This window comes from Hyposmocoma kahamanoa, unplaced genomic scaffold (assembly GCF_003589595.1).
Source record: "Hyposmocoma kahamanoa isolate Upper Pololo Valley unplaced genomic scaffold, ASM358959v1 100082, whole genome shotgun sequence".
Lineage (NCBI taxonomy): Eukaryota > Metazoa > Arthropoda > Insecta > Lepidoptera > Cosmopterigidae > Hyposmocoma > Hyposmocoma kahamanoa.
This window is the reverse complement of record NW_020653220.1, coordinates 436-17,709: the sequence shown is the minus strand read 5'-3', so window position 1 is coordinate 17,709 and position 17,274 is coordinate 436. Positions and strand designations below refer to the sequence as shown.

The window sequence follows — 17,274 nt, the reverse complement described above, 5'->3', positions numbered from 1 at the left end:
ACCTGCCGCCGCGCCGGCTGCTGCTGGCGCACGCGTCGGCCGACGTGGCGGCGCCGCCGCTGCACGCGCTGGCGCTGGCGCGCGCGCTCATCCGCGCCGGCGCCGTCTACTCGCACCAGGTGAGCCCCCGCGGCCCGCCCCCGCCGCCGCCCCGCGCCTGACGCCGCCCCTGCCCGCAGGTCTACCCGGACGAGGGCCACGGCTTCGAGCGCTCGCGGGTGCACCTCTACAAGACGCTGGAGCAGTTCCTCGAGGAGTGCTTCGGCCCGGTGGAGGTCGCCGACTGGGACGCGGGCGGGATGGGAGGCCTCTTCCCGTTCAGGGACTAGCCGGAGGGCGACTCCGGCCGCGAACCGGCGACGGGCCGCGGCGCGATCGCTTCGGAACGAAAATTAAAAGACTTCAACGACGCGTCGATGGGACGCCGAGGACGTAGACTACCGCCCGCCGGTTTATCTGTCGCGTAACGAAACCGAGTGACCTTCCAAATTAACCGTGCCGCTACGATCACTCGGTACCGCCGCCTCTACATGAACCGATCCCCTTGTACCGCAAAATATTCCACAAAAGACGTGCAGGTTTTTGTGACAAAAGTGGCAAAACAAAATTTAAAAAACCAAATCGCTACTCAAGCGTGCGGAAGATCCGTTAAACTTTTTTGCCGCGTTTTACTATCAAAACCGTACTCCGAAACTCTATTAATTACGTTAAAATCATTCCTAAATGTTTAAATATTTAATAATACGTGTTCAATGATTGTAAGCAAAAAACTTTTCTCGAAACTTACGGTAACGCGATTGAAGAGAAAGCCAAAAAGAAAACTTCCAAATTGAGAATGTCACTCGTTAAATTGTGGACGTAACACAATGATGTTAGACCAAAGGGAATATTGTGTAAACTTACACATGCTTTTTAAGATTACATGCGTTATTGACAGACGTTGTAGTGTTATTTTTAATAATAAAATTTCTTAAACATTTAAACGATAAAACCATGATCTTTGCCCATTGACTTACAAATAAATGGACGACGGGTCTAATACAAAAACCACGAAAAAAATGTCCCAAGTCAACCTATTCGAAATTTAAATTGTAATGTCATCGCAGTATCGCGCTGTCAGTAGAACAAATGAAGACTAAAGCGGAGTGTCGCGCTCTGTATACGATTTTAACGCCTTACAAGTGCGGACACTTTTTAGCGCGGACCCGACGTCCATATAATTGTAAGTCAATGTCTTTGCCTTTTAATTTTGAATAACTTGTTACAAAAACACGAGTCACACTGGTTTTTGTTGCTCTTTAATGACATTTGTAATATTTTTCAGTTTGACAAATTACTACAAAATTGAAAAAAAAACATTTTTACCGATTTTATTTCTCCAAAAACATGGTTTTATACATTTTTATCATAATGGTGCGTAAGTAGATGTATACAGGTTTGTATAGAACCGTACAAGTCGTGTTAGTGAGCCTAATTCGCTGAATAAATAGGTAAAAGAATAAAAATTGTCAGACAATGAAATATGAACGTTGATGTTTATTACCTTTTATGTATGTTTATGTAGTTCGTGAACAATTTTACATAAAAAAAAATCATAATTAAAATATAAAAAAGGCATTGAAAACTTATTAGAAAAAAATACTAAGGCGCTGGGAAGTCTTTTTTTTTCGCTTATATGCATTTTTTTTTAATATTATTTAATCAATCTGAACTTAGTCAGATCACCGCCTTAAAAAATATTAAATTATTAATATTGTTCACATACTACGCAAAAAATTTGGGAGACGTCTCCTGAAATTTTCTTATGATTACTGTAAGGAAATCTCTATTTTAGCATAATGTATCACTCTATCTATATTTCTATACTATATGTCGCTTTCAATGTGTCAGATTTAGATGTAACATTGTACGTGTTCTCCTCATTTTGTGCTATCAGCAATTTTTGAAATCGGAATGGCTAAATGCGGAAAAAAGTTGCCATATACTGTTCTACACAATTAAAAAAAAAGCGAAGTATCTTAGACATTGATTATTGCTATTTATTGTGTAGTCTTGCGTCTGGTGGTAAGCGACACGCCTATCCATAACAGTTGCATTGGCGTTCAGAGCTTCAAATCACAAAGATCTGAGGGGCACTGCCACTGCCTTTGTCACCCTTAGACATAAGTTGACAAGTCCCGTGTGTCTGTAATTTCACCGGCACGCTTACCGCAGTTGGCAACAAACACACGGAAGGTGGCGGCAATACTTCCCTGGACAAATTCTTTTACAAGCAGCTCTACTGCTACTAAAACTTCATGAAGCCATTCTGACAATCGTAGATCAATAACTGTAGTCGTACTCTAGTCATTATTTTTTATTTCTACGAAAGTTTATATAACAATAGAATGTAAAATCAATGACAATAGAGGAAAAAACATTCAACAAAATCCCTTAAAAATCAAATAGGTATATTTAAAGAAGTGTCTATGAAATCTAAAACGATATTTTTAAAATTATTTATTTAGAAACTCAAGTTTCAAAAATCTTTATAATACCTTCTTCATTCTAAAAAAACTATATGTTAAAAATGTTCGATTGATGTTGAGACTTAAATATTAAAAATGTGATAGGTGGTTTTATTGTTAATTGATGAAATGGGGGCAAAACATTTTAGATAACATGTGTTCGATATTAAGTTTATTAACTTGAGTATTTTTGTAAAAATAAATGTCGCAAAGGGTGTATAAAGTTACAAACATATTATACGATTAGTCGAATAATGTTTTTGAACTTGGCGTAGCACTGCCGCCAAACAACACGTACAACACGAGGAAAAATATTTTCAATTCTATATTTAAATATGTTACAAAGATTAATTTCATAAAACTACGGCGAAAAAAACTCGTTAATAAATAAAAAAACAACGATCGCAACAAGCACATGGAAAAATTCGTAATGTCGGCTGGTTCGCAGCTTAGCTCAGTTGGGCGTCAGGTACGGCGTGCTGAAGGCGCTAGTTCAAATCCAACTGAATTAAAAATTTTTTTTACTGTTCAATCTTTGTCCCTATACTAACAATTAAAAGACACTAGTGGTGTAATTTCATAAAAATAATCGAATATCATGATAGTAAAATGTCGTGATATTCAATATACTTAATATTACATTCATAAAATTGTCTAAAAAAGAAAAGAGATTAGAACTAAAAATTATAATAAATACAAATTGTAATAGCGCCAAGAAGGAGCCAACCGAAAGCCCAATTAGTGCGGCGACCAATCAGGGCGCCCGCTCGATACCAAGATTGACATCTTTGCGCCACTAGCAGAAATTATTTTTTTATTATATTGGCAACGCTGCCTTATTTTTGGCACAAAATAAAAATCTCTTCATTTTTCGGACTTCATGAACGCTGGTTGTGTTTTATTATCGACCGCCATGCGCCATCTGTCAATTATCGTGCAACCCACTCGGCGAAAAAATATATTCTTTGTAACTTTTCACGCCCTTTTCAGTAACTTAAAAATAAGGATCGCTATCATCCAGATCACCGTCATTATTTCTCAATTATAAAACATAAAATATTAATTGTAAGTGAAATAAAATAATAAATAATTATATTCATAAATAATTATGTATTTCTATGTTTTCGACGCTCAGTTGTATAATTTACTTGAAATGTTGTTTTTTTAATAAAAAATTAATAAAATTGTTCCCATTGCCTGTTGTTTTAATAGACCTGTATTTAGTGACTCGGCCGTGTTTTGTTCAGAATAATTTTATCATAAAAATCACACAGCATTAATAGTTAACGCCTAAAAATACTTTTGTTTTTATGACACCAAGAGACAGGACACGCAAGTCGTACGCCTGGTGGGTAGCGACACGCCTGTCCAAAACCTTTTTCTTTATATAATATCAAGTGACGGGACAAACAGGTCGTGCGCCTGATGGTAAGCTACACGCCTGTCCATAACAGTTGCAGTGCCACTCAGAGCACATCCAATTCCAATTTATTTATAATGGCTCCATCGATTTATATTTACACGATGATTCTGCCAATGTCAGGATTGAAAAAAAAAAACACTTACGTTGGTGTGACTATGCACGGTTGGAGAGCTTCATATCGCAGAGATCTAAGAGGCACTGTCACTGACGCGGAGCTGGGCGGTAAGGGAGTGAAATGAAAATGGATGAGAAGCTAATTTAAAGTGTCTAAAAATTTCCATGTTTATGGGATACACGACTGACAACATACAAATGATAGCATTTGTATGTTGTCATATGTTGTGCAGAAACCAAAGATACGAATAAAAGCCCTGCTCTTTTTTTATATCTCCAAGAGATTGAGGGTCGTATTCTAGAACTCTACTCAATGCTCAAGTCAGGATTTGAGTATGATTTAAAGCACTAGAAGTCATACTCAAGTCCTTGCCATTAGGGTAGTATTTCCAGTACTTGAAATCATACTAAAGTCTGCTCAAGTCCTGACTTGAGCATTGAGTAGAGTTCTGGAATACGACCCTGAATTTGACTGATCGGAACACGGCTCAATGCAGCTCTGGTCTGTTCAGCTCAGGTCCACTCCGCCCCGCTAGTTTGTTTCCATATCACGGCTGTCTGTCGTGACTATAATTTATCGATTCATGGCAGGCGCCTTCTCGTCTGCAAGACAGATCCGTTTGATGCACAGCCGAAAGCGCAGGGAACGAGAGGGGAGAGTCGGGAGCATAAGGCGATTAACACACTGCACCGCGCCCCGACGGTGCGCGAGACGCGGAATCACGCGCGCGGTAGCAGAGACGCAGATCTGCGTGAACGCGCGGTTTAATCTGCGCGGGGGCAGCGATCTAACTGATCGCCGTAGTGATTGCACATGTAGCTGAGATCCTTCTTTGACAATCATGGTTAATAATACAGAACTCATTCAGGAAGCTGCAATTATACTGCGGATTGTTTTTGTTTACTCAAATAAAAAGACACCGAAGATAACATTCAACTTCATTACAAAGATTTAAGAAAATATGAAGATTAATTTTTCAACTACACACGAATGTCAACTGAATTCTTTGTTTATTTGTTAGGGAACATCCGAACGACAATTACTGGAATAGACACAAATTGATTAAAAATCTGCGCGATAGTGCGGAGCGCACTGTGCCATACCCTGCGGTGTCGAAGGGTTGAAGAAGGAAGAAGCGTTGTCTGTGTTTTCGACGGCGCGTGTTTTCCATACAAACTGAGGTACTTCAGTGCAACGTTAAAAACGCAGCCCCGCGCTCCGTCGCGGAGCGCGGTGCAGTGTGTTAATCGCCTAACACGTGCAGACAATAAATAAAAAACGTCACGACAATAGGAGCTGCGATTATCTGTCATGACGTTTTATTTACGACTACCTTACTAACGACTATCGTACTAGCTCTTCCCATTGTCTTGACAGTCCGTCATCGTAACGTCAAAAAAGTCGTGAACGACAGTTAATCATGTTGTACTATACGCTTATACTCTAAGACTATATGTGAAGAACTTTTAGCAGCAGTTGGCCTCCTTATGAAAGAGTTCGTCCATGTACTGCCACCTATTTCTGTCGCCAAGCAATAATGTGAGCATTACGGTATTCCGGCTTTGAAGGGTAAGGGTGCTGGTGAAATTACAGGCACATGGGACTTGTCAACTTATGTCTCAGGGTGACGGGCGCAGTGGTAGTGACCTTTAGATCTTTGCGACTTAAAGCTATGAGTGGTAACGCAACTATCATGGACAGGTGTGTAGCTTACCATCAGGGGCACAACTTGTTCGTCCCGTCATTTGATATTATAAAAAAAACTTCATTTAAAAATTATAACGACATAATGGGAACGCGCGCTATTCAGTCCCTTCGAGACTTCGAGACCATGGACGTTGCAATAGTCCGAAACGTCGAAGTAATTAAAATATATGTTACACATGATTAAGTCCCGAATTATAAATCAAATAAGGAACTGATAAACCACGACTGTAGATATTAATTTGTTGATTTCGTATTAATATCATTGAATTTGATTAATTATTATTTATAGGACGCAACTGTTTCTACAGAGCGCACTCATGCACTAGTTATAGTTCTTAGCTTCATAGGTAAACAATGAGCGAGGAACTGTAGGAGTCCTGTTTGTAAATTAACACTTTTACACATTTATCATTTACAATATTTATTTCAAACAGCATAGCTCGGGACTATATTCAACTAGATGGGCCAATACCACGAACTTTTTGTCATCCAAGTACGCAGAAACAGGACTAGGGTTTTTGGAAAATAAGTATATATAATGATTGGAATCACAATTTAGTTTATTTAATTATCTTACATTTGTATTCGCTTATAAATATTACTTCTGACTACTGATTAAGTTACCCGGTGTCAGCGTATTGCCGCAGGTGTAGCACCGTAACTATCTGGAAACAACAAATTAAATCTCGTTTAGGGGTTAGTGACATTTATGTCTGTATATTAAAAAGAACCCTCTATACAAAACGAAAAGTCACCATCTGCTGTAAGTGGTTGAGGAGTTGGGTAGTCTGCAGACTGTCCTGGTTGCAGAATCAAACCAAGGTTATCATATTAATGTAATATTATCGGATTTCATAGTATACAAAAGAACAATGGCAAAATCATTGTTAAAAGAATTAGTTAACGTCTTCAAATGTCTTAAGTTTAAATAAAATAAATTCATTAGGTTTTTCAAATTATAATAGCGGCCTATCTAAGTCTGGAAATAAAATCATGTTTAAAAGAATCTCTAATGATTAATTAGTATATAACCGGACTGAGATGTACAACTATCAGTTTCTTAATTTTGAACGACGTCTAGCGGCCAAAAACGGAATTTCAGTACCTACGTATGGAAATGGTCAACATTAAGTTCACGTAATATTAAATGTACTGATTCCACCGATTTGTAATAAGCCAGTAATAGATTAACTATTTCATTACAAAAAATAAAGTTGATAATTTCTTCACCAAAATGTCACGCGAGAAAATGGTGAATCTGACAAAAAAGTTCCGAAAATCAGGAATAGATGGCATGTTTCACAAAAAAAATCATTTGTATCCGATTTACCAGTGCACTAGTCCGTGGTATATTATTGATTAACTCAGATTTTTTTTTATGGCTTATGAGTAACTTCATGTCTTGTATACAATATAATTTCCTCTGAACTTTAGTCACGTCACAAACCCACATCATTCAGCTTCTATTAAGGTTTCTTTAGTTAATTTTGATATAATAATAATCCGAATATATTTTATTCAATTACGTAACACGTAACTTCCAAAACTTCAAACTGGAATATCTTTAAACTTCTCAGAATAGTAACATATTTTTCATAAACAGACGCATACAAATTGTGTCTACAAAAATGTGTATGGGAGTTTGACACTGTCCTTTCAAGATGAGTAGAAGCGAATAGTCATTTTATGACTGGGAACCTACTTTAACCGTGAAAAGAGATGATGGATGATCTTTAAGCGCAAGCCACCCAGCGCACGAAGCTAACTTAACTTAGCTCACGAAGTTGCATGCAACCAACTATGCCAGCTTAGCGAACTCAGCTTAGCTAGAAATAGAGACGAAATAAGGACCATCCATCCCTGGTAACCCATCAGTCAAATGGGCCTTATATAACTTTTAAATATCAACTCTCATTTGTGCTGAAATCACAAATTAAAAAGCTGAAATTGTACAGCGCCAACAACTGACCTGTGTGTACGTCTCCGAATATTACAAAAATATTCTGTATTTATTGTAATAAAGATCTCTAACTATGCGGGCTGTTCCATTGGGTGGCGTGGGAAAAACAGCCAAACATCTTTTTTAAGTTAGAAAACAAACGGAATCACATTGCATCAATAATTAAATAAGTAATTTTTCAATTTTCGTCCATTATAACAAAGTTCAAGTTAAACTGGTCGATTTGAAGTAAAACAATTGACGACACCGGGCTGGCCAATCGGAGCGCAGTTGTCACCATAATGATTTGGCAGAATAGTTTTCAAACAAATTAAATGATATTTCGTCTCTATTTCTGGTTATATACTCGATGTTTTAAACCTAACACTAGCTATTTTTCTAGCTACGTATTTTTCTTTACTAACAAATATATGGATGAATGTATCTGAAATAAAAGTGCCCAAGCTTTCTTGCAATGTTACAACGCCATCTAGTGCGATAAACGATTACTTACAGCGCCATCTAACGAATGACGTGGAACTAATATTAATTAACAACTTCGTTAGTAACACCCACTCAGTATAACCCTCTGTACTGCCTGCTCCCGATGAATAAAAGTGACTTTTTCGTTTAATAATCGATTTCTTGGTCAAACTGTAGGCAAAGTGCAAACCTTGTATAAATTTACTTCCAGCGGTTGTTCTCGTAGTCCCATTTCGAGGCCAGCCCGTCGATGGGGTTCATCTTCAAATCAAGCATGCGCTTCAGCTGCGCCTTCTGGTTCTCCTCCTTTAGGGAATCGGGCAACGGACTGTACACTGAAATTCAAATCAATTCCAAAATTAGTAAATGACAAATTGAGGCATACAAGGAGGATAAATGTACGTAGTACATTTAGTGTAGTAGTAGTTCAGGGGGTTTCCAACTTAAGAGACAACTCACAGAAGTAGAAACTCAGAGAGTGGGCTTCAGTAATAAGGTTTAACAGTCCAAGTTTGAATTATCACATATTATACATTTCTGAGCCCCTCAAGGTTTACGATCTCCAATTAATTCGTTCATGGCATCTAAGAACATCATCATTCAGCCATACGACGCCCATTACTGTGCATAGGCCTCCCCCAACGATCTCCACGACGATCGGTTCTGCGCTGCCCGCATCCATCGGTTTCCCGCGACCTTTACCAGATCGTCGGTCCACCTGGTACCTACCCATTGAGCGTCGTGCGGTGCGCGTTCGCCATTGAAGAACCTATCCGCCCCAACGACCATCGATTCCTATCTAAGAGTCGTATTCTAGAACTCTACTCAATACTCAAGTCAGGACTTGAGTATTGCAGTGGGCACTTAAAATCATACTCAAGTCCTTGCCGTTAGGGTCATATTTCCAGTGCTTGAAATCATACTCAAGTCTGCTCAAATCCTGACTTGAGCATTGAGTAGAGTCCTGGAATACGACACTAAGAACAGCACTTACCGAAAAGCTTCATGCCCATGTAAATCCAGACAGAGAGCGAAGCGATGACGAGGGACCAGCCTAGGATACCCTTCCACTCGCCAGTGGGCGCCTGGAACTCGGCAAACGTCTGGCAGTACGCCGCACGGTACAGGGCTTTCTTTTCTTCCAGAGTCAGTTTCTTCCAGTCGCCCTTCTCTTTCTCACGTAGAGCCTACAAAGATGTACAGGTAGGCGGTAGAAAATTAATTGATGGCCGCGCCTATGGGGTATCTTGCCCAGGGAGCTGGCAGCATGTCTCCATTGGATAGTTAAGTCTATTCTTTGGAAGTAACTGCTAGCCTTATAGTCAAAGGGGGCTTTGACAAGGCGACCTGAAAACTCCATAGCAAAAAGTTTCGCCTGTAAACGCCATGGACACTAAATTTTCACACCAATGTTTGATCATGTGTACCGCGATTATTGGTATGCACATTGGTATTGGTGTTATATGACAGATATGGATAAATTGCCCTTATGAATCACTCTGACAAATTTTGAATATCAACTGGATTGTTATTGTATAAGGATGTATGTATATATGTATTGCCCCTCAAGTGAATTTGTAACTTTGTGAAGGCAACTGAGTGTTAGCAGTTTATTTGAATTCCTTTAGCGCGATAGCAAATGTACACAACGTGTCACATTGACAGCGTTTTATATTTGGTTTAGTTTAGGTATTTCATGTCTCTTAATCTATCGTTATCATTTGTGTATCACAATTTATTCGTAGAAATTCTTCTTAACATAAATCACATTTTAATTACCTTAACGTCGGGTGTGTCGGGGCGAAACCTTACGGCGGGCATGGGGAAGTCGGACCGGTCGGCATAGTTGGGCTGGCCGTTGTATCCGAAACCGACCCACTCACGATTGCCGATCTGTATAGAGACAACCATATTACATTGAAGTAGAACCGTAGTAGAACTTTTTCAAAGAAAATCTATTGAATAGGTAAACTAAGAATGAGAAAAGATACGCTGATCTTGTTGATTGATCTAAAGAGCCTTCTACCTTTAGAAGAACTTGGATTCATTGACTCACTTATGTGCTGGCTTGATCTGACCGAGCTAGTGTAGACATCTCACAATAAACTTATTTCAACAACATGTCTCATGTCATTCTATCAACACAAAATGACAGTTGAATTAGATAATAATACAATTACAAAATTGTCAGTATAGTTGTTCCATATTTTGTGTTATAACAAAAAACGAGGCGGTTCAATTTATATGCTTTATCTGCAAATAGCCACGGCATCAAACTCTCTGCCTACACATCTGTTTACAAAATATTGCACGAGTCTTTTCCTCCGCGACCACATTTATTTAAAAAAAAATTACTATGTGATCAAACGCCATTAAGGTAACAAAAAATTATACCTTAGCAAGCTCACTGACAGAGCGAGCACCAGCGGGAACGCGAACTGCATCTAGCAGTGCACGGCGTAGAAGAAAATTCGCCATTTCTTTCTGTAAACAAAACAACTTCTTCATTTCTATTAAATGTCCTTAAATGAGCAGAGAGACAGCTCATGAGCTTGTAAAAGCGGAAGCCAGCCATGTGGTTTATCACCCCTGAACCCTTCATTGAGTTTCTGCATAGTCTACCTAAACACACATTTCCCGAGACATCTGACTATGACTCACGATGTCGAACAGCTAGCATTAGTTTAATGTTGAAGGCATAACTTAGTGCTTTTTAATGTTCAATATCGTAGCTCTCACGGCACACAGTATTTTGAGTATGGTGGAGTCCAACCTTTTGTAGATTTTGCCATGGCACAAATAAAATGCCTCTACATCTCCTAGATTACTTTTACTTTCGGCCCTCTAATGGCCATACAAAAATCACTCGTTTAAACATAAGCCCTAGATAAGGAAGCAATATCAATTATTATTGGAGCTAAGAAAATATGTCCGTGAAATGAGGCTGTCAGCGCAAAGTGATGTAACCCACATATGATTTTATTCTACAATATTACTCTAAATGACAGTGAAGCGCACAACTTGTTCGTACCGTCACTTGATATTATAAAAAATATTACATAATATTTATTTCATATTTGGATGGTATTTTCATGTACAAAAAATTTTAATTCTTTTTTATAAATTTTAAGTTTTATTTAATATCATGATGTTTGGGAAATTACTCCACTAGTTTTTTATAATTATTAATACAAAGCGAGTTCTTAGGTTTTCGCGATTGTTACACAGAGGAAATGAAGTTATTTTTCCCAATTTAAATCACGTATATTTGTTTTTTCAAACAAACCAATGTTTCGGGCCCTTTACAGGTCCCATGGTCACAGTATGTTTGAAAAAACAAATATACGCGATTTAAATCCAGAAAAATAGTTTCATTTCCTATATTAATACAAAGGTCAAACACTTAGAAAAAATTTCTTTGATCCGGCTGAATTTGAACCAATTTCTTCAAGAATTCTTTTTTTTATATTACAACTAAAATTTGTTATACTATTTTCAAAAAAAAAAAAGATACCATGACACACAACTCTCAATGGCTGTGCGTGCTGTGTGACCACCAGAGTAAAGGTGTGTTGTTGCAATCATCAGCTTTGTCCGATGTGGCCAATATGGAACATTCACTGGCAGTCACCCTTGTCTGATGTGACAGTTAATGTGTTAAACCATCATGATGAAACATATCAGAAGTTTACGAAATTCTTTAATAAATAAATAACAAAATAAGTGAAGTAGGGAGACCAGAATTAGGATGTACTTATATGGTTTTCAGAAGGTATTGTCTTCTGGTTAATGAATTATCTCTCCACATTTATAGTAACTGTATAGACATGTTGACATTTAATAAACGACATAACTTCAACTGCAATTGGTATAAATTGAACTGCGGTCGGTTGTATGAGTTTTTCCTTGAACTTCATAGAATTTTATCAAAACTTCCTTTAGCCATGTTTCAAACATCAGTAAGGTTATTATGTCATAATTGACTAATTTTAAACAACTAGATATACCATAAAAGTGGTTAACTAACTACGTAAGGTAATTAATAGGCAAGTCGAAAAGGTTTATCGTGATAAGAGGTTACCTAAGTTCTAACAATCAATACCAGTTATGTAACAAGACAATCTGTATAAAATCTTCGATCGTTACCAGAATTGTACATTTACTCATCTAAAAACTGTAATTACGTTAATTTATTGTACAAAAAAACAAATATTCGTGATTTTTGAACAAAAATGCACATTTTTTGAAATTCGAACCTAACCTTACGATGAAATATTGACACTATTTACACGTACTTACCGCTAGAAAACACTAACCAAAACACAAAAAATCACGGAAATTAATACTTAAATAAACGCAATACTCTATATTCTTTAGATTTTTACCTTTTAAATGTGATTTTTATCTCGTAAAATGTTATCACCTCCTCTATAAAATGACGTAAAAACCGCCCCACCACGCGCCCTAGCGGCGGTTTGAAATAAGTATTTGTTTCATTTTAAGCAAATATTTTTTCTGAAATAACTCAGAAACGTTACTTTGCTTTTCAACAAAGAACGGATTCGCTCTGGGCCTTTTGGAGGGAAAAGTGTCCTTTTATTTTGACTTTCAATTATTTTGTGAAATCTAGTTTAAAGTGGAATAGGATAGTACTATTGTTCCTTAATCGATTAAAACGCGAAATTATACGAATCTCGAACTAAAATACCCGTATCGGCCCGTTCTAGGGAATCCCGAGTCAATCCAACCACGCCGCCTCAAATTGCCTATCCTCTTTGTGGCGGCCATATTTACAGAAACATAATTAAACGAAGACATGGCTCAAAGGACTTACATCCAAGCCAAAATTATTAATAAAAAAAAAAAATAAATGGTTATTATTTAATTTTTTTTCTAGTCTCTAGCTTTCTCTACAGTCGTATTCCAGAACTCTACTCAATGCTCAAGTCAGGATTTGAGCAGACTTGAGTATGATTTCAAGCACTGGAAATAGGGTCATTAGGGTCAAGGCAAGGACTTGAATGTGATTTCTAGTGCTTTGAATCATACTCAAGTCCTGACTTGAGCATTGAGTAGAGTTCTAGAATACGATCCTAAAAAAGGTGTTATGATAATATTGGTCCGTTAGACGTCATTGCACGTTTCATATGAATGTTTTCAAGTTAATGTTTTTGATTTTATATTTTTATTTTTCATATGAATTGTCATTGTATACTATAATAACACTTAGTTCGTCCTAGGAACAATTCGCTATTATCAAAACAAAACAAATCTGTTCCAAATTTAAAAAATAATTATATTATTATGATTACAATTTGGTTTTACTTAATTCTTATTTAATTTTGTAAAGTAGTGGCCACTTTCTTTCATAACAAAATGTGTGGTTTTCATTTAAAATGTATGGTAAAAGGTTTTTGTGATTTCTGACATTTCGAGTACTCTTACCAGTCTTACCTCATTTGGTCCCATAGAGACTATTGATCCTTACCAGAGACCGGATCGAGTGGCATAAAAAAGTTTTGTAAAAATTGCCTTTTATCTTGGTGACCATACCATTTTTTCAAAATCTATGAATGCCAATCAAAATATCTTTAAAATTCATGGATAGTCTTCTATAACCGTTTTCCTGTAACTACAACTATTAAGGTAGCTGGCCTTGATGCCCCGTCTCAAATGTACACCCTGTTTATCAACAGTTAGATACTTAAAAAAAAGAAAGTTTATAAATAGAAATTTTCATCGAGGGCCGTACCCTGGAGCATCGTGCCCAGAAGGCTGGCAACATTTCACCTTTGAATTGCTAAACTTATTCTTTGGCGGAAATTACTGCCAGCCCTGTGGTGACCGGAGGTTTCTACGCGGCGCTTCACTAGAAGTTCCGCCTGTGGCCCCCAGTGTCCCAGGAATTAAACCGCAAAAGGCACAAAGCACTGAGCAAGGTTGGCGTATTTGAGGCTTTTGCGATTCTCGGCCGCTCTGGCCACAGAGCCTGCTACAATGTCCACACAGGTTGCGTCCCACACTAGCTGTCTCCCTAGCTTCCATGGACCGACAGTCATACAATCAGGCCTCTTACCATCATTGCGATAGATGCTAGTGGGCTCGAGAACTGCTGGTATCGGTGAAGGCGCATAAGATGATGCTATTGAGCGCTGCGTGTCGGCCAACGAGCGTTTCAAGTACACGAGAGGCCATGGTGACCAAATTCGTCAACAGCATCACCACACATGCATCGATGGGGGTGGACTGTTGACTTGCCCCCAATCGGAGGCAGACAGCTAATGTGAGGAAAAGACCCGTAACGTGCCGATGCAGGCCGAGGATAGTGCCTCTAGCCAATACCCAGACTCCTTTTCAAAGGTGGCTATGAGACGAGCCCAGAGTGGCAGAGTGTATAAGTTCTTCTTGAACGTTCAAATGTCCCGCATTTGAACGTCCAAGCGTTTCTGGCCTCAGCCAAGCACGACAGCTCAACGGAACCCAACGAAGGGCCAAGGATGCTACCGTAGAGGTTTTTAAAAATTTTTCGTTTCTAACTACAATGTTTGTAACCGTCTCTCTAACATTGGGTAATGTAAATTTCACACAATTTGTTTTTTTCTCATTAAGAAGTAGGTTATTAACAGCAAACCAATCAACTACTTTAGATATAGCATTGTTCACATCGTCGTAGGAACATTGGTGCCTTTTAACTTTAAATAATAAGGAAGTATCATCAGCAAAGTCAAAGTCAAAGTCAAAGATTATTTATTCCATAGGTAAAATAAATTTACACTTGAAAACGTCACAGTTAAGCTACTGCTCGTTTCTAAGTCTACTGCTTTGTAATATGATTTTTCGATCAAAATATTTTCAATGTAGTTATTGAACTTAGGAATTGATAAACTTAATATATGCTCCGGAATCTTATTGTAAAAACGTATAAAGTTCCCCATAAAAGAGTTGTTTACCTTGGTTAAACGAAATCGTGGTACCATGAGTTTGGACTTAGCTCTAAGGTTAATATTATGGATATCTTCTTTCTTATTGAAATTATGTATATTTTTACGGGCATATAAAATATTTGAGTAAATGTACTGTGATGCCACAGTCATGATACCAGTCTCCTTAAACTTTTCTCTGAGAGATACCCGAGAGCCTAGACGGTACACAGAACGAATCGCTCGTTTTTGCAATACAAATATGGTTTGAATATCTGCCGCTTTACCCCACATGAGAATCCCGTAGGACATTATACTATGGAAGTAACTAAAGTAAACTAGTCTAGCAGTACTAACATCGGTAAGCTCACGTATTCTGCGGACTGCGTATGCAGCGGAGCTTAATCTGCTGGCCAGGGACGATATATGTGGAAACCACTGAAGTTTACTATCTAAGGTCACTCCCAAGAAGACTGCTTTATTAACAAGGTCTAACTTTTCTCCGTTTATTTCTATGCTTTGACTAGTCGATTTTACGTTAGGTAATTAAAATTTAACACATTTTGTCTTCTTGGCATTAAGCAATAAATTATTAGCATTAAACCAATAAACTACCTTAGAGAGGGTATCATTAATACGGTCATGGTTAATGTCATGTCTGTCTGTTTTAAAAATCAAGGATGTGTCATCAGCAAACAACACTATTTCGCAATGGTCCTTAACAAAGAATGGCAGATCATTAATATAAATCAGAAATAAGAAAGGTCCAAGTATTGAGCCCTGCGGAACACCCATTTTTACTGGAGAACCCAAAGAAGTCGCTCCATTTATGCCTACTTTCTGAATTCTACCGTTGAGATATGACGAGACAAGTTTCGACGCCTTGCCATTTACACCGTAATGTTCCAGCTTACTAATAAGAGTATTATGATCAACGCAATCAAATGCCTTTGAGAGGTCACAGAAAACACCAATAGCGTTCTGGGACCTTTCCCAAGCATCAAAGATGTGTTTTAGTAACGCTACCCCCGCATCGCTAGTCGATCTACCACTAGTAAACCCGTATTGTTCACTATGAAAAATATGATTCCTACCGAAATAGGACAGTAATTGAGTTAGCAGAACCTTTTCGAATATTTTACTTAAAGCTGGTAAAATTGAAATGGGCCTATAATTGCTAGGATCAACTTTCCTACCGCTTTTGAATAAGGGAATAACCTTGCTGTATTTCATTAAATCGGGAAAAACACCTTCGTCAACGCACCTATTGAAAGCTACAGCTAACTGTGGGGAAATGAGATTAATAACTGAGTCTATAACTTTAGTTGATATGCCCCAGAGATCTTCAGTTTTTTTAACATGTATTGACTTAAAAGCTTTTATGATGTCTTGTGGATTAACATGACGAAAATTAAATAAACTGCCACAAACGTTAACATTTTCCTTTAGGAGATCAATAGCAAGTGAAGGGGAGGAATTTAATGATTTTGTAGTGTTCACAGCAATTTCCGAAAAGAACGATTCAAAAGCTTGGGCTACTTTATCTTTAGATTTTATAAGTTTGCTGTCTAATTCTAAAACTATATCTCTATCGTGTAGTTTAACCCTGCCTGACTCTTTATTTATTATGCTCCAAGTAGTTTTAGATTTATTTATCGATTGTCTAATTTTGTCGCTGTGAAACTTAACCTTAGCAGCTACACAAACTTTTTTAAATATTTTCGAATAAATTCTAACATATTCTATGAAATTGGAATTAGTATTATAAGTTTTCATAGCATATAGCTCATACAAACGAGACCTACTCTTATGAATACCTACTGTTGCCCAGTCGTTGAATTTAGTCTCTCTATGGAAAGTTAATGTTTTCGATTTAAATATATTGTCAAATTCATTTTTAATTAAACCAAATATCGTGTTATATAAAGTATTTGGATCCTCCGGTATATGGGATAGGGAATTTAAACTGTTGCCGATATTATTTTGAAATCTAATTATTCGTTCTGTGGTAATCGGTCTGCAGAGAAATTGGTCTACCTTCTTGCTCATTTTACAATTAAAAGAAGCCAATTGGCCACTATGGTCGGATCTTAAGCAATTTATTATTGATTTAGACACTGCGTCTGTGTTACAAAAGATGTTATCAATACAAGTAGAAGAGGAGGCAGTAAAGCGAGTTG

At 37.7% G+C, this 17,274-nt stretch overlaps 1 protein-coding gene across 1 annotated transcript; it reads right to left on the bottom strand.

Annotated features, from left to right (window-relative positions):
• Positions 1 to 6,273: 6,273 nt before the first annotated feature.
• LOC113229286 lies at positions 6,274 to 12,666 on the bottom strand. The gene is made up of 6 exons (XM_026462837.1): positions 12,560 to 12,666; positions 10,569 to 10,658; positions 9,954 to 10,067; positions 9,169 to 9,361; positions 8,365 to 8,509; positions 6,274 to 6,417 (listed from the first exon to the last, which is right to left on the bottom strand). The coding sequence occupies exons 2-5, from the start codon at positions 10,650 to 10,652 to the stop codon at positions 8,376 to 8,378; spliced, it is 525 nt and encodes a 174-aa protein (XP_026318622.1). The 5' UTR covers positions 10,653 to 10,658; positions 12,560 to 12,666; the 3' UTR covers positions 6,274 to 6,417; positions 8,365 to 8,375.
• Positions 12,667 to 17,274: the final 4,608 nt, after the last annotated feature.

Bases quoted from the DNA above. Each gene is read 5' to 3' on its own strand.
- LOC113229286 (XM_026462837.1), bottom strand. From the start codon at position 10,652: ATGGCGAATTTTCTTCTACGCCGTGCACTGCTAGATGCAGTTCGCGTT. The intron at 10,068-10,568 runs GTATAATTTTTT...GTCTCTATACAG, and splicing joins CTGTCAGTGAGCTTGCTAAG to ATCGGCAATCGTGAGTGGGT. The intron at 9,362-9,953 runs GTAATTAAAATG...ACATCTTTGTAG, and splicing joins CCGACACACCCGACGTTAAG to GCTCTACGTGAGAAAGAGAA.